Source organism: Mesoplodon mirus (assembly GCF_964341445.2).
Source record: "Mesoplodon mirus genome assembly, chromosome: 7".
In the NCBI taxonomy this organism is placed as follows: Eukaryota; Metazoa; Chordata; class Mammalia; order Artiodactyla; family Ziphiidae; genus Mesoplodon; species Mesoplodon mirus.
In genome coordinates, this window is record NC_138983.1 from 131,032,930 (window position 1) to 131,054,556 (window position 21,627).

The 21,627-nt window shown below is 43.3% G+C and overlaps 1 protein-coding gene across 2 annotated transcripts in view; it reads right to left on the reverse strand.

The window, feature by feature from the left end:
- Positions 1-1,362: 1,362 nt before the first annotated feature.
- Positions 1,363-21,627, reverse strand: part of CLMP (CXADR like cell adhesion molecule) — a 109,089-nt gene continuing 88,824 nt past the window's right edge. For both annotated transcript variants that reach the window (XM_082627733.1, XM_082627732.1), the window contains exons 4-8: positions 7,513-7,714; positions 6,665-6,832; positions 6,073-6,195; positions 5,357-5,498; positions 1,363-4,779 (exon numbers count right to left, since the gene is read on the reverse strand). In XM_082627733.1, the coding sequence (XP_082483859.1) occupies positions 4,479-4,779; positions 5,357-5,498; positions 6,073-6,195; positions 6,665-6,832; positions 7,513-7,714 (936 nt within the window). In that variant the 3' untranslated portion in view covers positions 1,363-4,478. The remainder of the gene's footprint in view (positions 4,780-5,356; positions 5,499-6,072; positions 6,196-6,664; positions 6,833-7,512; positions 7,715-21,627) is intronic.

The following is a 21,627-nucleotide window of genomic DNA, read 5'->3' on the forward strand; positions in this document are numbered from 1 at the left end:
TGAAAAGATTTTTTTTTAAGACTACCTAGCAGAACTTTTAGTGGCGTGGCTGGAATTAGAAAGGCCTCCAGACTTCGAGAAGGGCTGTCAGACGAGAGATACCTTGTCCTTGGCAAAGCCAGTAAAGCCTAGAGACAGATTCGAATATTGGATCAAAGGATGTCCTTTCTGTATTTGCCTTCTGGGGGAAAATGTGATCTTGAGTCCTTGGAGGTATGTACCTAACTTCTCCCCACTTCCCAAGGAGTTTTATATGATGCTTTCACAGGGTACAAAGTGCTTTCATTTGCTATTTCATTTAATCATCAAAACGATTCTCAGAGAGAGATCATTCATTCCTGTGTTAGGAGAGAAATGAGGTTCAGAGATGTTATTTGTGGGAAGTTAAACATCTGGCTGAGCTACAGTAGAACCTAGCTCTTGATTCCGGAATCTTTGGTCTTTTTTTATTAGTAATTTCCTTCCTGAAAACACGTGTAACTCGAACTGCAGAGAAAGATGTATACTTCTTGCAATTTTCTTTAGCATCTGCAGACTTCCTCTCCCCACCCAATTTATCGAGTACAATCTCTGAACCACACCCTATATTTTGCAGCTTTTTAAACTAACCTCTGACCTACCTACAAGATTTGAACCGGTGGAAAATAGAACGGGTGCCCAAATCCACGGGTTTGGGGTATCCCACGTAGTACCAGTGATTACAGAAAGCTGAACAGATAATCTTCCCTTCTGGTCACTTCCAAAACGCGTTCTAGGATTTGAACTATCTTCTTATCGACTAGAGTGAGAGTTTATGTATTATGTATAAAGTTCAGATTATGATAAATGTCCTGCCTCCACCTCTTTAAATGCACAGGGTTTCAAACCCGCTCAGGATCTAAAGTTAAAGTTTGGGTGCCTGGGGCTCCAGTCTGAGGCCTAGGGTTTCTGACTAGGGAAGAGGGTCATGATTAACATTTTTTGAGTGCTTGTCACACGCCAAGCACTGTTCTAAGTGCTTTGCGTATATTATCTCATTTAATTCTGTGAAATTTTTTTCAGATTTATTTAAATCTCATAGTGTTTACTTTTCAGATTTCTTTGAACCCCTTAGTGTGTACTTTTTTACTGGCACTTCACCTTGATATAAAATACTTGCTTAGTAAATATTATTTGTTATTTGGATAAAGTCCTTAAGGTCAGAAACTCTGTCATGAACTTTGTTGTCACTTGGTTTGTCCAGGACTACTTAGTATCTCGCCTTGTGAGAAAAAAGTGCTTGGTATATTTGTGACTGGAATCAATAAATAATAGATCATATTCAGTCTGAGTTCTTCTGTTCTTCAGTTGGCTGCAAGCTAATAAATAAATTTCCAATGCAGGTTATATGAGCTTCAGCCTCTCCTACAGTATCACCTTTACTTATTTATTTTTAAATTGTCGACACAGATGCACCTGTAATAAATACTTGGTTTTTGTGATCAAACACAGTCCCATTTACACGGCAACTTAGAAGTTAAAATTGAAATATAAACAGCTTAACACCAGAAATGAAGCAGAATTATATATGTCTTTTTCGCAACGGCAGTTTTGAAATTGTTCTTATACAGGGTAACAACAAAGGCATCACTTCATTATTTTACAGTTCTAAGTTTAGTGTATGCGTTTTATTGAAATGGTCATTTTCTAAACATCCACAGCATTCCATCTGTATCTTCTTCCTACAAACACTTTTTCTTCTACCGTCTGTTTTATCCTTTTTTGTTTTATATTAAAGAATCAAATTTGTTTGACTTGCAAGATTAATGGAATATGGTTTGAAACCAGTAGTGGCTCAAACTTTTATCTTAAACCCAGAGCCTGTCGTATCTGAACCCAAAAGCCTGACTGAAAGAGAAGCACACTATCACTACTAAGACTTCAGCACCTTATCTCTCAGAATCTTCCATTCCTAGAATTTCTCAGATTTCAGGTAATAATTTGTTTTGTGACATTTTTTGTAGATATCCAGTATGAATGGATTTCCAAAATAATATGGATATTCAACTGGTATTTTAGTCTTCTAATAACCAACCTGTTTAAATAATCTAAACCTTTTCACGCAAAGGGGACTGATTCCTGCTTGCAGAGGCAGAGGCAGGAAACCTTAGGTTCAAAGGTCATAAATAATGATAAGAGCAAATTTCTAGTGATGGTAGAGCTGCAGCTGCCATAGCGTACTCATTTGGCTCAGGTACTTTAGGAGTGAGAGTTCTCAGAATTACAGAGCAGATGTGTTTTGTTGCCTGGACACCACGCTACCAGAAGAATAAGGAAGTGGAGCAAGGAGTTTATGTCTTACAATGAGGCAGTGTTAGTATAAGAAGCATTCCAAATGTGCTAGCCCTCTTAAACTAGTGGCAGGCATTCTTTACATTACTTCCTCAATGTCTCTTATGTCCCAGCTTTTTTTTTTTTTGTGGGGGGCGCCCAGGGCCATGCCTCGTGGCTTGCGGGATCTTAGTTTCTTGACCAGAGGTTGAACGCATGCCCTCAGCAGTGAAAGCGTGACGCCCTAACCACTGGACTGCCAGGGAATTACCCCCAATTTTTTTTTAGAGGAAGACAAAACTCAAGATGAAACTTTCACTCAAGGATAAAACCCTATCTCTTAAAGGACTTTGGAAGGAAATGCATTTGTACTATGTGAGAATTAGATGTAAAAATGAAAATCAGAAATAGGACAAAATCCCAGATCAACTTTCTCCCTTTAAGCACCTGATTCCCATTTTAGGAACAGGGCTTTCATCACCACGTTCAGCACTACTTTTTCTTTCCTACAGCCTGCTGCCTTTTTTTAAAAGACTTTATTTTATTTTTATTTATCTATTTATTTGTTTATTTTTACTTTTGCAGGGCCTTAGTTCCCTGACCAGGGCTTGAACCCTCGCCCTCGGCAGTGAAAGTGCAGAGTCCTAACCACTGGCCTGCCAGGGAGTTCCGTGTCCTTTTAATGATAAGAAATATTTTGCCCTACCACTGGTGATCTGTTGACACTTGCTTTAGAGTCTTTGAAGGGCTATTTCAGGTTTAGCATTCTTGCCATAGGATGAATTTGACTAACAGAGTCGTCAAAACTATTTAAAAGGCAAGTTGTTGTATTGGAGGCTGCTTTCTTTTTATTTCTCAGACACCTTTCTTCTCCCATGAGTCCTCTCTTCTGAGAGCTATCCTGGTAAATCATTTCTGCTAATTCTTTCCAAGATGCCAACAGTATTTAACAGGCACTAACCTAGATCCCTCCTGCCACCCACTAGTTATCCTCACCATCTCTTCCCTAAATGTTAATTTCCTATCCTTCCAGCCCAGAGCTAGGCTTCCTGAGAGGCTAAACTGGGAAAATACTGAGCTTCTCTCTGTCTCAACCTCAACCTCTCAGGAGGGAATGGTATGATGTCCATGCACTGCCATCAGGAAAGGTTGTCAATCCCTGAACTTTTTGATAATTTAAGGCCTAGAATCAACAAAAGTCCCAGGTTCACATCTTTCTCCGAAAATGAAAGAAATGGAGGAAGCTTCAAGTTTGGTGCAATGCTGAACTTCTGATGCCACTCCTTGACATATTCAGAGAAAGCTGATCTAATCTCACTTTTCAGTCTAGTCAGTCTTGAAATCCTGATTTCATATGTTCACTGAAAGAAGAGACTGTTATTGGATGATCTTCCAGCATTCTGAAAATATCTTTTTCTCTAGAAGACTTCTAAGGAGATTGTTAAATGACACCTAATGATTGTTTTCTTGCTCCAGAGATACCCAGCAGGGAAGTCCTTAGAGACATCCAATTTGAGGGAAAATCCACAATTATTCCAGCATTATATTTCTGATATTTGTCAGTGGCCATCTGAACATCAAGATCAGAGTGGGAAAATCTCATTCTCCATCTCCCACTATTTCTCAACTGCTCTTGAAATTAATATCCAAACTTTCTGGTAAATGAAGTCAGGTCAGGGTGGAAGAGACATGTTTCCTTTTTTGGAGTTTTTCATGGTGCAGATGGGTGTGATATAAGGCTGTGGGTTCTGCTTGACTCTGAATAATCATAGCAATCCAGTAGGTTTGCAGAAATGCATAGAAAATGTATGGACAACACCTCATTTCTTAACAGTGGTGAGTCAAAGTGTTGACACAAAACAGCCCAAGTGAGGAATTCTAAGTGTGTTCACTTCCCCTCTCCCCAGCCTTTCTCACCACAGGTCCTGGTCCCCAAATGCACAGATTTGGCCCCCGCTCTGGTCTAAAAGCACAGTGAGATGCCTTTTTGGAGACCATCAGCTTACATCCTTTTCCTGTTTGGTGTCATATGAGGAAAGTGTTCATTTGAATCTCTCCCATGCAATGGTCACTGCTACTTAAATGACCTCTCATTTGGTCCGAGGCGGTTGTGTGGCTGGTGACTGGGCGTCAATGACGAGAAAGAGTCCTGACTCCTGGGAAAGGATGGGAGTCAAGTCCGCTCGAACTCAGACAGTTTGGAAGGCTCTGCTCTGGCTGGGGATCGTGCCAGGAGTGCTCTCTGCTTTGGTCAGGGTAGCGTGGTGGACTTTCTTTGGTTCAGACCCTCTTGCCTCCGGCCCCACGGGACCGTAGGTGTGGGTAGCCAGCCCTGGCCGGGGCGCCGCTTCCGTGGACGGTGTCCGCTGGCTGCGGGAGCCGCTGTTTGCCGTGGAGCGCGTGGAGGAGGAACCCGAGCGTGAGCTCCGAGAGCCCGAGGAGGAGGAGCTGGGTTTCACAAGGCGGGCTTTCGGGGCTTCGGCATCTTCTCTGAAGAGGAAAAACAGCAAAGATAGATTTTACGGCCACAGGACTGTGAAAGCTTCCGCTGCGGCTGCTGCTTTCTGAGGTTGCCCGATCAACTCCTCAAGGTGGAAACCTCGAGCTACCACGTAGGGAAACAGGGACTCCCCCTGTGTCCTGAGCCCTTCTGGCAGGCTTGGGCGGGTGTGCGGCCCCTTGGCCGGGAGGTCCACCCTGTTACTCTGGGGGAATGGGCACTCCCTACTGGATGTCTAGACAGCAATCGCCTTGACTGGGAGTTTGCAGAAGCCCTTTCATGGCCCGTAGGCTAGGCCCATTCTCTATTGCATGCCCTTTATAAGTGGAAGGCAATGAGAAGGAACTGCAGAGTTTAGCTATTAAGTCCCTGTTGCGGATAGTTTCACAAGAAAGTCAAGGTAAACCAGTCCTCCTGCCCCTAGGCTGGAACTCCTTACCCACCAGAATAATCCTTTTAACAGATTTAAGGTTAAGAGGAAATGGGACATTTTTGTTGGCTGGTCACTAGGGAGCTGGCGGTAGAAAGGCAGCCTAGGTGAGGAAGGGGATTTTGCGGGAGGTTTACCGGATTTCATTCGGTCTCTCTTCCTCCTCATATCTCTCTTTGTCTTTCCGTCGGATTAACAGCCACACCAAGAGGAAAATCAGCAGGGCTCCAGCCACCATACCTGTCACCGCTCCTGCAATCATGCCGATGCTTTGTACATCTGTTTTCTCAGAAACAAAAGCAAAAGTAAAACCAAACATAAGCTAAGCAACACATAGACTTAAAAAACATAAGCTCTGGACAAGATGAGTATTTCCAGATCTTTGTATCTGTCTTCCTGAGTTCCCCATATACCCTTTCTTGGTGTATGACTGTCCCCCTTGATATTGAAGGGGAGCAGAATACGACACCCCAAAATATGCCTCGTTGACATTAGGATTATTTTTAGCTGATTATTTTTGAGAAACAACAGACACAAGAGAAGCTCTGGAAACAGAGCGGAAGTTACCCTTTGTAAGGGAAATTTATATCTATAAAGGAAACCTCCATTTGGTTTTGGTCCCCTCCTGGATGTAATAAATTTCTTTAGGGGGCTGGAAAATTCACACATACTATAAATACAGAGTTAGCTACAACTGTGGAACAGTCCTTGGTAACTACTGGATTTATTTCAGTGATAGCCATGTTCTTCTGTAGATAAAGATGTTGACCTTACTCTTACTTGTGATTAAAAACATTTTACACTGAACCACAGTGCAGAGACAAAACCAAAAGCAAACCCTTTGGGCGCTTACACTGAACAGTCACTCGCACCACACAGCTCTCCTTCCCGGCCTCATTGCCCGCTGTGCACTGGTAGAGCCCAGAGGAGGACATGGTGAGGTTCTGCAGCAGGACGCGCCCAGGGTGGCTGTAGTCTACACAAGCAGAAAGATGGCTGTAATCCCCTAGTGACAGGGTCTATATTTATCGTTTATGGTGTCACTGACCTAAGATTCTATCAATATAATACGGTTTGGTAAGGATGAGGTGAGAGAATCGATCCCTTTTTGGAATGTGGGAAGAAAGGTGAACACTCCTTTAAACTGCAGTGCATCCTCAACAGTTACAAAAGATTCTGAACATTTAAGGGGTACTGAACACAATAATTAGATATAATGGATTTATAGAGTACATTTATTCCTAATCTTAGCACTTTTATTTTTGCCATTTGAGGAAAGAAAAGACAGATTTTTCTGTCCCCGTTTAGGGATGAAAAATGGAAGTTCAAAGAGGTCCAGCAGTGTGTTCAAAGTCACCTTGTGAGTTGCTGACAAAAGCACATTTAGAATTCATGGAGAGAGTACTGTCCTGCTATCTCGGTAGACCGGTAGAAAGATGACTTACCAATCCTAGATTTGGGAGGCAAACGTTCATCCTCTCCTTCCTTCTCCCGGATTCGCTGCCAGTAATACACAATGGGCTGTGTGCCAGAGGATGACTCACACTGTAAAGTCAGGTCACTTCCTTCTGTCAGCTCTCCTTCCAATTCACACTTGGGCTTTGATGGTCTCACTGGCAAAAAAAAAAAAAGATCCCCAAACACCCGATTCAGTGGAAGAACTACATCCTGTTGACTTGTTTTTCCACCCATATGGTCAACTTTTGAGTGTGGGTTCAGTAGCACTTTGTTACCTCGCCATGCTTTACATCACCCTCCAAAATATACCCACTTACATCCCCTGCACACATATACACCCAATTCCAGTTGTTTCCAGTGGTACTGTTGTAATTTTTCGAGGCTGCCTCAGAAACTCATCACTTCTCAAAGAAGAGAAACTTTTATAATTGGAAATTTTAGGAAAGTCGAGTGTGATTTTACTAATACTGAAACAGGGACAGAAGTTCATTAACTTGTAAGCAATTAAGAACTTAGTAGTTCTTGCTATCACAAAACAGAGAAATGGACTTGAAACAGATCTGAGAGATTTGTTAAGTATGAGGATACTTTTAAACATAGGAGGATATTTAAATTTTGTAATGGGCTAGTGTGGAAAAGTGTGATTATTTTTTCTTCTTTCATTATGGCTAAAATATAAAACGTATACACTTCTTCCCAGGGAACTGGACTAGGTGACATCCGTATAATACGAAGGATTGAACAAGAAGTTTTGTACCAGTGTGACACATTTGCCTATCCCTCACCGAGACCTTATTAATAAGATGTAGGCATTTACGAGGGCACTCTGTCTTACCTAAGACTTTCAAGATGACGTGGCTCCACACATAGCGCCCTGAATTCTTCACCTTGCAGGTGTACCGGCCCTCATCGCTGGGCTTCAGAGGCTCAATCTGCAGGGAAGCATCTCCTGCCAGGAAATTGGAAGCAAAGGCCACTCGGCCCTTCTGTTCCTCAGTCAAGTTATTGTAAACATGACGACTGGAGTAAGTGATCACCTGTGGGACAGACGGAGGCAGAGTCAAGTTGTGTGGCTCTCAGCCTTGCCCTCTAACTGAGGTCAAGATGAAGAAAAGATGGGAATTCCTGGTGGTCCAGTGGTTGGGGCTCTGTGCTTCCACTGCAGGGGGCACGGGTTCACTGGGGAACTCAGAGCCTTCATGCAGCCACGTGGTGTGGCCAAAAAAAAAAAAGACGAGGAAAGGAAAGGAAATGGAACAAAGCAGTCAAGCCTGGGGGTGATTTTAAGAGTCGAAGAGATCCATGTTCTAAACAAACTTAAATACACTATGTTTGTCTAGGCCTTCCTTTTTCTAAGAATACGAACACCTCATATTTGTGTAGCATTTTAACTATAAAGTAGTAATTGTTGCATTAAATGCTCAGAACTTTTCCATTTTACAGGTAAGGAATTTTATTTTTTTTAAATTTTTATACGTGTATTTTTTCATTGAAGTATAGTTGATTTAGAATATCATGTTAGTTTCAGGTGCACAGCACAGCAATTCAGTGATATATATATATATATATATGTATATATATGTGTGTATGTGTGTATATATATACACATATATACACATATATATACATATACACATATATACCCACATACACACATCTACACATACACATATACACATACACATATATACACATATATACTTATATACACATATATACACATATACACATATATACACATATAGATATATACACATATAATACATACATACATACATACACACATATATACATATGTACACATATACCCATATTCATATATATACACATATACATATATAAACATATGCATATATAAACATACATATACACATACATTCATATATACACATATATACATACATATATATACAGTCTTTCTCAGATTCTCTTCCCCTATAGGTTATTACAAACTATTGAGTATAGTTCCCTGTGTTATAAGGAATTTTAAATTTGAGTTACAGACTCAAGTTCTCACAGCTGAGTCCAGGAAAGAAGTAAATGCACAGAACGGTCCCCAGAGTTGACTCTGAGGGGAACTGAGAGAATGGAGGCTAAGGAGGGGAGGAGCCTTACCTTCCCCTGCACACCTCCCTCACTTTTGCATTTCCTGCCACTTGCACATGATCTGGTCAGAGTACATACACTCCTTGCGCTGAGTGCTTTTACACCTAGTTTATTTCTCACGGTTCTCCACGTGGGCAGTATCTATCCCCATTTCACAGGCACATAGCAGAACCAGGATTTGAACACGGCAGTCTAAAGCCATCCAGTTCATTGTTTTGGTTACCACGATTACCTCTCCTTGTCCCACCTGCACTCATTTCGCTGCTCAGAAACTGCTGTTCCAGAAAGTTTGGAAATGAAGGAGAAAAATGTGAAATGAAAAAATGTGTTTTGTTTTTACAAAAGTTTCGAGTCCAGCTGAAGTTAAGGAGTAGAAGTTTATGGTTAAAATCTAGGTTTGATACTGAGGGATTCATTGTTGGCTTTCCTTCTTTGTCTGGCTTCACTGTGAAGTAGTAAGTTAGGTGGGAAAACATTGTGTCCTTTCCTTCCATAAAATACACGTGAGCTTCATGTCTTTGTTTTCCCTGGTAGGGAGACGAAACTTTAGATTTCCCCAACAGGAAAAAAGCAATCCTGATTTTTCCTGGATTTTCATCTGCCTGCAACACTACCTCTAGTTTTTGAGCCTTTTCCTGGTTCTCTTAGCCCATCACCTCCTGGTAATCACAAAAACCATGCTGATCCCGTCTACCAAGACCTCAAGCCATGTAACTTCAGTTTTGTCCTCCCCGCCACTTAGCAATCATCTTCCTAAAATTACTTGATTTAAACATCAGCAAACATTTATGGAATGACTGCTCCCCATCAGGTCAGGAGGAGGCTATGCAGATGAAGTAAAACCCTCTTCTTATCATCAAGTAATTTATAATCTAGCAGGATTAACAAGGAGAGAAGTGTAAACATAGAAAAAGGAATGATTAACTTGAAAGAGTATCAAGAGACAATGTCCCAGAAGCGTTGGTGGCATTTGAGTTAGGCTTTGAAAGATGAGTAGACTAAATAAGAGATTAGAGAGGCAGGGAGAAGCTTGCTGGAGGGAGCGTGCCAGATACAAAGAACAGCACTAAAAAAAGGCAGCAAGCATATGGGAGTCCCCCAGGCACATTTCTGGCTGCAGCTGTTCCAAATTGTTTCACTCTACTTTAAGCCCTTAACCCTATTGTCAATCACGTGATGCTCTGCAGCATGGGAAATGCTTTCCTGAAAAGATATGAAGCCATCCAATAAAATGGCCATAAATGCTCTCACCATTATATCAAAACTTTTCAGTATCACCCATTTTGCCCTTACCACCTCTCTGAAAAAAAGTGTTTTCTCCTTTTTCTGCATGTTGTTTTTCTTCAGCAAATATTTATTGAACGCATCTGCTGGGTGCTTTGCTGGGCACTGGAAAACAAGCAGGAATAAGACACAGTTCCTACCATGGGGCCTCATAGTTTTGTGGGGGAGGGGAAAATGGGGGAGCAGCAAGTAAAATTAAGGTAAACACTGTAATCGATAATACACTTAAAACGTTTTCAGTATTCGATTTTGTCCCCTCACTTCAACCAACACCACAGTTGTGATAATTCTGACATCTTTGTCACTATCGCCAACATATTTTTGAGCTCCAGTTTTATATTTCCAGCTACCTGGCCCCTATAGATGTCTGTCTTCTCCAGTCTACTTTACATAATAATGTAAATTAATGCCAAGTTAATATTAATGTAAAACTCACGCTAGCTCTTTCCCAGATCAAAAACCTTTCATGGCTCTGCGCCGCCTCTGAATGATGACCAGATTCAGACCAGGGACATCAAAATGATCTCTGCATTACCTTCCCAACCTCGTTTCCTATTTATTCCCCCTCACATTCCTGGGTGTAGTCAGGGTACATTTCCCTTGCTTTCATATGAGGTGCGCTTTCTTTGTGCTCACATGCCTTTGCCCACTGCATTTTTCCACTTAGAAACCCCTTTCTCCATCTCTCCACATAAAGAATCCCTATTCATTCTTTTAAACCCCAAATCAATGTTAATTCCTTATGAAACCTTCCCTGATAGGACACTCAGACTAAGAATGCTGTCATCCATAGCATGTCTTGGCACCTTTTTTTTTTTTTTCCGCAGTACGCGGGCCTCTCACTGTTGTGGCCTCTCCCGTTGTGGAGCACAGGCTCCGGACGCGCAGGCTCAGCGGCCATGGCTCATGGGCCCAGCCACTCCACGGCATGTGGGATCCTCCCGGACCGGGGCACGAACCCGCGTCCCCTGCATCGGCAGGCGGACTCTCAACCACTGCGCCACCAGGGAAGCCCCCTTGGCACCATTTTTATGTGAGGAGAAAGTGTGAAAGACAAGACATTGGGCAAACAGGTTGCTGGATCCGCTTTCTATAATTCTGGGCATTGTCTGGGAGATCCTTCAGGCCGCTCTGATTTTATGTATGTCTGTTGCCATCGACTGTCTTTGGCTAGGCAATTTTGCAACCCGGCAATCATTTATTTAATAAACACTAATTGAAAACATACTCTACACTTGGCACTGTTCTAGAGATGATAACAATACAGGGAAATGAATTTTATAAGTGTTGTCAGGGACCAGGACATGCCACCCCCAAACATGCCACTTTGCACATGCATAAGGATAAATTTCAGCGGAAGTCACTTGAGCCCCTGAAATCCCTTCTCTGCCCAAAAGCAGAGCCTCCCCAAAGAATTTGTGTCCATGAATCCCCTTTCCCAGGGCAACTCTAACCTCCCCTTCTGGGAGATCAGAGGTGGGCATCACACCCAGACATTGTCACAAACTACCACATCTCCCATCTATTCTTCTAAGGGTCCATTTATCTTTCCAAAAGGTCATTTGCTTTTCCATAAGTGCCCTTTCTACCCCTCCCGTCCCACACTAAATTAGGTGTACTCTAACCGCCTCTTTGAGTTACTCATTGCTGGGTACTCCCAGGTGTTACTTACACAATGCATGGGTTAATAAAATGTTTGCTTTTTTTCTTATTAACCTGTCTTTTGTCAATCTAACTGACAGTGCCCCAGCCTGAACACCTAGGAGGGTAGAGGGAAAAAGATATTTTTTTCCTCCCTTACAGTTTTAAAGAACAACTTTTTTTTAAAAAGGTGAAATCGCGACTCCCATATACGTAGAAAATAAACACGTATCAAAGATTTTACTTAACTCGTTAATTAATGATGGAACCGGAAAGCTGTTACAACAGGTTCACAGGAGAACTGGACTAAAGAGTTTATATTCTCCTTTGGACAAAAATCCATTTGCATCCCTATGAACAGGAACCATTTCCATCCTATGGATAGGAAGCTTGGCATCACCATCAGCATTCCACAAGTTAACTTCCATTTCTGCAGAGGTTAATACATGAGGAAAATCAGACCCTAATTCATCTCCAGAAAACTTGGACTCTAAGCATAAAGCTGATGTTCAGGAGGCACCTCCCTACGGTGTATTGCAGGGAAGGGCCAAGTCTTCAGGCTCAGGTACAGAGAAAGCCACTTTGGTATGACAATGTGGGGAATTAGATCCCTTGAAGGCTGTTTCCCTTGCGTTCCCGCTCCCCTACAGCTGCGTTCCTTAGGGTGTGGTCTCCAGGTTCAACTCGCTGAGTCTTTACATTAGAGAACCTGAAAGGTTACTGGGAACAGCACTATGGGGGTGTCTGCTTCTTACTGGGATGAGGGTGGAGAGGGAACTGGGGCAGCTTTGCTAGGACAGCACCATCAGGCTGCTCCCTAAGGCTGAGGCGAACTCTTCAAAGACGTCTTAAAGCAAATTACGGGAGTCCCCTAACCACGTGGTCCAGTGGTCAGGACTCCGTGCTTCACGGCAGGGGGCACGGGTTTGATCCCTGGACAGGGAACTAAGATCCCACATGCCACGTGGCACGGCCAAAAAAATAAAACAAATTGGCAAGCATGGCCCGTTAGAGAATATTTAGGAGAGGGAAGAGAGGGTAGGAGGGAGAGTCATCCATAGGTAAGGCTGGACATGTGACCAAAGGCTGGACTTGAATCTTAAGCTGAAGAGATCCAAGATGACAGTCATTCATTCAACACATTTTGAGCCTCCACTATGTGCCAGCACCTGTTTTAGGCACTGGGGAAATTTCAGGGAACACAACATGTACATATCCAGCCCTTGAGAAGCATATATTCTAGTGATGGAAAACAGACATAGAAGAACATTATATGGGAGACCTGACAGCGTGAAATACTATGAAAATACAGAGCAGGGGAGGGGGTTTCTGGGCCAGGGAGACAGACTGCAATTTAAATAAGGTCATCAAAGTAGACCTCACTGGAAGGTGAAATTAGAGCACACACTCGAAGGAGACACAGACCTAGCCTTGGAGTTATCTCAGGGCAGAGAGGTCTAGGCAGAGGAAAGAGCCAGTGCAAAGGCCCTCAGGTGGGAGGGCGCCTGGTATGTTTGAGGAACAGCAGGGAGGCCAGGTAGCTGGAGGACAGTAGATGAAGTCAGGCGCTGGGGCCTCATCATGTAGGGCCTCGTGGGCCGCTGTAAAGATGGCTTTTACTCTGAGGGAAATGGGGGGCCACTAGAGGGCTCTGAGCAGAGGAGTATCAAGACCGATTAACGTTTTGAGAATAGGCTGTAGGAGGCCAAAGGTGAATACAGGAAAACCAGTCAGGAGGCTATTGTAGTGAAGATCCAGGCAAGAGATACGCTGCCTGGAAGGGAAGCAATGGAAGTGATAAGAAGTCATCAGATTCTGAATGGATTTTGAGATAGAACCTACTAGATTTCCCAATAGACTGACTGAGCAACTTATTGAAATGTTTGTGGCATGAGAGTGTGAACTAAAATTCGTATTTATGGCAAAACAAGAACGATTTAAACATAAAGATTCTTCTTTGCCCTTTGCCCCCACCCCCCCACCCCGCTCTGCATCGTGTGTCTGCATTTTGCATTGACCACACCTCCCATCAGCAGGAATGCCTGCTCAGCTGTAAAGAGCAACATTCTCCTAGCCTCAGCAAGACAGCTCCTTAGAGATAATATTCCTTCTTGATCTTGTAAAGGGTCACATGACCCACCACGATGGTGCTTAAATCTGAATTATGTAACCTGTCGATCATATGTCATTTAATGTACAGCCCTCTGGCTCAAAAAACGTATATAGGGCTTCCCTGGTGGCACAGTGGTTAAGAATCCACCTGCCAATGCAGGGGACACGGGTTCGAGCCCTGGTCCAGGAGGATCCCACATGCCATGGAGCAACTAAGCCCGTGTGCCACAACTACTGAGCCTGTGCTCTAGAGCCCGCGGGCCACAACTACTGAGCCCGTGTGCCACAACTACTGAAGCCCGTGCACCTAGAGCCCGTGCTCCACAACGAGAAGCTACCGCAATGAGAATCCCGTGCACTGCAAGGAAGAGTAGCCTCTGCTCGCCGTGACTAGAGGAAGCCCGTGTGCAGCAACGAAGACCCAACGCAGACAAAAAATAAATAAAAATAAAATAAATACATAAAAAACGTATATAAAGTGTGTCTTGACTTCTAAGGGGCAGAACAGTTCTCAGAGCTTTCTGAGATGCTCTTCCCGGGTTACAATCCTCAAACTGGGCTCAAATAAAAATTTCCAATTCTTTCTTAGATTGACTGATTCATTTTTCGTCGACAAGAGAAAGAGGAGTCCAGGACTACTCCCAGGTTTTTGGCAAGAGTCCACACAGGGAGAGAACTGCCCTCGACCAAGAGGGAGAAGACTGCACAGAGCAGGTTTGGGGTCAGAGCGTGGGGAGTGGGGAGGGGTCAGGAGTTTAGTTTTGGACTTACTCCATTTGAGGTACCTGCTGGACACCCAAAGGAGGTGTGGAGTAAGCAGCTGCATACTTGTGAGTCTTCTGTGCCAGGGTGAGGCCTGGACTGGAAATAGGCATTTAGGAATTATAAGCATGTGGTTGGTGTTTAAAGCCAGGAGACTGGGTAGGATCGCTGAAAGCATGAATAAGAGGCCAGGAACACAGAAGGGAGAATGAGGCTATTCATATAGTGGATATGGAAACACAAGATCGAGAACTCCAGTAAAATACCAACAACCTCAGAGTAAAACGAATGACGTCATCTTGGATTGCTTAATATACAAGTCCCACCTCACCTCTGGATGACAGCTCGTCTTCTTCCCACCCTCTCTTCCTAGAGGCTCTCTGAGTCACTGGTGAAGTCTCAGGGAGACCACAGACCAGGAGGAGGCCTTGGAGGCATGGGGGAGGGGAAACAGCCAACTGGAGGGCTAATTCTCCTCGTTATCATTCCAGTAGAGGCTCTCTCCCTACTCCAGCCGGAAAACTGCCACCTGCACAACTTACCCTCTAGGGAGGTGCCTCCTGAACACCGTCTTCAAGCTGAGGAATATTCCGGAAAGTACAGGAAATTAATGGGGAGGGGCAGAGGGCTTTAACTCTAGGAATCTTGGGTTCAGATCCGAGCCCTGAAATCTATCGGGCAAGTCCTGCATGTTTGCAAGTCCGAAAGGTTTAGAGTCCAAGTTTTCTGGAGATGAAGTAAGGTCTCGTGTTCCTCACATATTAAAAGAAAACTACTGTAACAATCCTTACCCTACCGACTTCACAGGGTTATAGGAAGAATTAAATTTAAGATGGGAGTTCCCTGGTGGCCGAGTGGTTAGGATTCTGGGCTTTCACTGCTGTGGCCCAGGTTCAATCCCTAGTCAGGGAACTGAGACCCCGCAAGCCATACGGTGTGGACAAAAAAAAAGAAAAAAAAATTTTAAGAGACAACATTTGAGAATGGGCACAATTCCTTCCCTCGATGACCATTTAGCAACTCCTCAGCACAGCGCTTGGCTCTGGGATCAAGCATGTGAATTAGATGTAGACATGAAAATCCACCAACACAATACAATACACCCACTCAGGGTTTTTTGTTTTTATTTAACAAACACGTATGTGGTATTTATTTTGTGCTGGGCACTGTTCTAAACACTTAACAAATATTAACTCCTTGCATTCAAGAAAAAAAAAAAGGCAGCATCATACAGTGAAAAGTTTAAGACAAGATGAAGGAGATTAAGGAAGTAGGCTCTCCAGTACAGTGCTTAGATTTAAGGCCTTTCTTTTGTTTAATAAATATTTGTAGAGTGCCTTCCATGGGGTGGGTACATATACCTTTAACCTGAAACTGGGGCCCTGCAGTTGAATCCTGCTAGAATGGGGTAGTTCTTTGGGATCCTCCTGTAGTTGCTAATTAATAACTGCATTTCCCACTGAGGCTGGGCATCCCAGGGAGGAGTTCTCAGGGCCAGAGAGAGGTTTCTATCCTATTCTTATCCCTTAAAAGGCAACCAGCCTCATGTGCCAGGAGGTGGCCAGCAACATTTCTGAATAATTTCTTCATCCCACCTCACTGCTTTTTGTTTTTCTCCCAATCAGATAAAACCTAGGAACTCTGACCCAGAAAAATGTACATGACATCTTATTTTGCAGACAATTCCTTAGGGTTCCTGGTGTTCAACTTAAAGCCCTGTGCTTTAGACTCAAACCAGGAGGAGCTAGGACCACATCCTCCCGATATGGTACTTGTTGGTTTTAAACGTTTGCAGGGCGTTCTTGCCCCACCTCCTGCTGCACTCCATGGGAAGAAGAGGTTTCTTACAGGGTAAAGGAGCTGCCATAGAAATGCCAAACCAGTGGGACAATGGGGAGAGGATGAAACACATTAGCAACAGGAAAAAACTGGAAGCTTTAGAGCTCACCTCCTCTCTAAGAGGGAGTAGGGGGGCCTGATGTTTGGAGATAGGACAAGTAAGCGTGGAACACTTAATAGGCACTCAATTAGTGTTATTTTCTCTCTTTCTTTTTTCATATTTGTGTACATTTATGTAGGTACACATCACCTATGTGCTTCCTAAGAAGAACAGAGACTCTAAACCTAGAAATCAGTACAGAGCTGGGTGATTTTTAGGGACTTTTGGGTTTTGTGGGCTGTGGGAGGTTGGTGACCCTTTGTGGTCTAGGGGATTTCTTCCTTGTTCATTTTAGTATCTGGACTAATATCAGGAGATACCTTTGTCTCAAAAGGTACTTTTGACTTCGGAGAGCCTTAGGAGGTGTGGTCCAGAGTTGAACCTGACTGCTTTGGACTGTTAGAAGTTCACTACCGTAGGAGCTTTCTAACGTTTTGAACAGGCACACACTAAGAAATACATTTTTCTTCCTGACCCAGCACACACAGAGCGTACACATATACAACTGAAACATAAGTTTCATGAAACAGCGTATGTGCCATATGCCCTGATACTTTCTAGTCTATATTAAAACAAAATGTCTGGTTGCTTAGGATCCACTACTGAGTCCTAATTTTGAGAAACGCTACTGGCTGGGAAGTCGGTAGTCCTCTGTATTCAAATGAGAGCTCCTCCACCTACAGCTGTGTGCCTGGGCTCAACTAATGAAATTTTCTAAACCTTAAGGTCCTCAACTGTCACACAGGGACAAGCTACTTCATAAGACTTTTGTGGGATGAGATAGTAAGCGTTCATGATCACTTTTATTAGGCAGATTCTGGGTTCAAGGAAGCCCCTAAGGTTTCCAAACTGTTCAGCCCATTCATTCCATTCATTTCTATAGTGAAGCTCTCCTGGCTAAAAGCCTCCATTGTTTCCCATCACCTGTGCACGCTGTGGTCTACAGTTTGACCCTCTGAATGTGGCCAGTGCACTCTGGACCACACCTCAGCTTTGACCCCTGCCCTCACATCTCTGAATAGCCTAGTCCCCAAACTTGATTCCAAACAACGTCCTCTGATGTGTCTTTGTCTTGAATCATACAGTCTTCTCCTTCTGAAATGCCTCTCCTTTTATTTTTACCTAAACAACACCTACACAGGTCTCAAGATCAAGCTTGAGGGTCACCTTCTGTGTATACAGGCTTTCCTGGTGTATTGCTTTTCCCTCCCTTTCCCCCAAATCCTGTCTTAATATTAAATGAAGAAAAAAGAGATAACTACAGGTAAGTATTTAACATCTTTGGGAAGCAGAGATTATACAACTTCAAAATAATTTTTTTTTTTTTTGGCCACGCCACCCGGCTTGCAGATTCTTAGTTCCCAGATCAGGGATCGAACCGTTTCCTCAGCAGCGAAAGCACGGAGTCCTAACCACTGGACCGCCAGGGAATTCCCCCAAAATAATATTAATAGGGACTTCCCTGGTGGCTCAGTGGTTAAGAATCTGCCTGCCAATGCCTGCCTGTTCCGGGAAGATCCCACATGCCGCAGAGCAACTAAACCCATGAGTCACAACTACTGAGCCTGCGCTCTAGAGCCCGCGAGTCACAACTACTGAGCCCGTGTGCCAAGCCCGTGTGCCACAACTACAGAAGCCCACGTGCCTAGAGCCTGTGCTCCGCAACAAGAGAAGACACAGCAATGAGAAGCCCGCGCACCGCAATGAAGCGTAGCGCCCACTCGCACAGCCAGAGAAAGCCCACGTGCAGCAAGGAAGACCCAACACAGCCAAAAATAAATAAATTTATTTAAAAAAAATCTTAATATAATTAAATAACCCGTATTTAATATGAGAATTTCACAACACTTCTGACATGGGTTGGGGCTCAGTTACAGCCTTGCAATTTGACTTTTTTTTGTTGTTCAGACACACATTGAATCTCAGATGCTTGTGTGCCTTTCTGTTTTATTTTGTTTTTTAATTCTAGGGGATGTAGTGATGAGACTAAGCCATGGATCAATAGGGGTGTGATGGGGGAACAGTGAATAAATTTAATCCTTCTGCAAACAAACAAATTAAATATATGAATCGCAGCTGTTGTAGGGCTGCTTGTCTTATGACATTCCTGGTGGACCTGCTCTGGATGCATTTTTAGGGAAAGAAGGCAGGACAATTTGCTAGGACTCCAGTGGAACAGCACAACTTTCTGGCAGTTGCTCTGCTGTGCCAGGCCCTACGTAGCAGTTGTGAAACTGCCTTGAAGGAGATGGACGTAGGCCCCTCTCTCTATGTTTTAGATCAGGATTTTTCTTGCTTAAAGCCAAAGAGAAAGGGGAAAGGGTTAAAGAGTGGCCAAGAGGGTTGGCATGGGAATTGGAACATTTCTGTCCTGATTTCTCCAACTGAATAACAGAGGGGACATGTTGTGAGTTTCTGACTGACCTTGGGGGAGGTGAGCACTCTTACTTTGGAAATTCTACCATGTTTCCATCCTGGAACCAGGAGGAAAGCTCCAGATTTCTAGTGGCCATGCTCTCTAGGTTGAAATTCAGATATTCCTGAGGTTGGCTACCCACCCCTAAATGTTCCCTGCATATCTGAGCATCCTAGACAAGAGGGATCAAAGTGTTTCTGCTCAGATTGAAACGCAAAGCTAACCTTGGGATATAGGTCATTGGTTAGCCTCACATCCGGGAATTCCCTGGTGGTCCAGTGGTTAGGTCTCTGAACTTCCACTGCAGGGGGCACCGGTTCAATCCCTGGTTGGGGAACTAAGACCCTGCAAGCCGTGCAGCGCGGCCAAAAAAAAAAAAAAGAAAGAAAAAAGAAAAACAAGCACCGCGTCTGTTGCAACCCTTCCTGTAGTTTCTTCCTCAGTCCCCCTTACTCTCACTCCCAACCCCCTGGCAATTAACCAGCTCTGGCAACTTCACCCACTGCTTGGTATCCCAACTCCCCACGACTGTAGTTTAAGCCCTTATCGTATAGCTGGAAACTGTTCAACTGACCTTGTTTCTGCTGGAGTCCCGCTTAGATCAGCCTCACAGAGCCAGAGTGCATGCTCTAAAGTGCAAAGATGCCCTTTTCACTCTTAAAAGCCTTCAAGAACGCCATGACGTCGTAGGAAACATTCTCAGCTCCCTGGTATGAGAGGCGAGACCTTTCAGTTCCTGGTCCTGCAACCCTACAGGCTCACACTTGCACTCCTTGAGAAGCACACCTTGACCTCTCCCCTCCTCCAAAGGCTCTCAGCCAGTGGCTCCTCCTTTGTCTTCCTCTAGAGCACTCTGCTTATCTCTGTCATGATATGTATCTCTTCAAGTAGCTCCTTTATGAGAGAGAGTATGTGTGTTTAGTGGGAATCCAATATTTATTATATTTAACTAAACTGATTTTTGGTATTTCAGAACTTCCAACAGTGCTCAGCTTTTTCCAGCAACAGAGTCTCTGCATAATTAATTCTGTCTGGAATAATTTTCTCCCCATATTCTCCTTATTTCTCCTTATATAGCAGCACATTTTCTCATTTCAAATTATTTATGAAGGTGACATAGCTAGCGGTTAATAGCCCAGGTACCGATATCAGCGTGCCCAATTTCAAAAATGGGTGACTTTAAGCAATTTTCTCACTTTGTATGTGTATACGCACGTGCCTTAGTTCCTTATTTGTGAAATGGCACCAATAATCCTGGTTATGAGGATTAAGTTAAGTGAGATAGTATGTGCTAAACAGATTTGTGCCTGGCATGTAGCTAATATTTATTGCTCTGTCCTTAAAAAAAATTTCTTGGGGGAGATTGGGATTGACATATATACACTAATATGTATAAAATATAAACTAATAAGAACCTGCTGTATAAAAAAATAAAATAAAATTCAAAAAAAATTTTTTTTTAATTATTGAATGACATTTCGCTTTAAGCTCCAAGAAGGCAGGGATGCTGATATCTTCTTCACTATTGTACCCCAGTGCCTACCGTAGCATACAGTAAGTGCAAAATAAATTCATGCCATGTGAATGACTGAATAAATGGCAATCCTTACTTCAGAGCATTCACTGAAGATAAGTAGGGAACTGGGCCTGCTTAGCAGAGTGATAACAGAAGCCATATCAGTGGCGCCTTCTTTAATCAACCCTTATGTTCACTTGGCTACATAACCAAGCAACTCTTTTTTTCTTTAGTTTAAATGAAACCGCTTGGGTGAAAGTTAGATGAGTGGCATCATTCTTGGATTTTTATGAGAGGAACATGGCCTCTTATTTACTTCCTTCAGAACTGAGAGTATCATGTCTAGGATTGATTATGAAATTGTTGGAATAAACATGCACAGGTTAAGGTGACCTTGCTCTCGAGAGAACAGAGTGAGTCTTGGGATGATGTACTGTGAGAACAAAATGACAAGCAGTATCAAAATAACAAGGTGATGTAGGCAGCTCTGTAAGCAAGTTAAACTCCAACCGGGATCCTGAATTTTATTTTCAGCGGAAACCTTTGCTTCTCCCTGCATAAACCACCTTATGAAATTAGTAGTACAGACAGAGGAGAGGAAAGGACAGCTTTGCACTTCTTGTAGGGAAAGAAGTAAAGTTCTGAAAATGAAGGAAAGTCTAAAGTCAGCTTCCCTGGGTTATAGTTTTTTGGTTTTTTTTTTTTAAATCACAAGACTTTCAACACAAAGATTTTTAAAAATAAGTCAGTGGGTAAAGGGAGTAAGAATAGTTATGCTAGGAAACCTAGGTTGAGGCAAGGTATGGTGGCTGAGTGCAGCCAAGGCAGAATGGATGGTAACAATAGGTTACCTACTTCTCATTCTCTAATGAAGACCAGACCAGGGGGTCACCAGGAGCAGACTGTGACAAGTTCTGCTCACACCGCCAGAAGCTTATAGAAACCAATGGACCACTCTGGTGGTCCTACAGAACCTGAGCACTGTAGACCTAGGGCCAGCTCCTTTGTTTTCCAACTCTAGAACCAGTATCAGTTCTTTTGCTAACCAGTTATACATGTGTTAAACATTTCCATTTATGTCCCGTACTTGTTCCTCTGTATCCTATATTGTTCATCATATTACACAATCTTAGAGTTCAGAAGGCATGAGTGTGCAAAGCTTAAGCATCGGCAG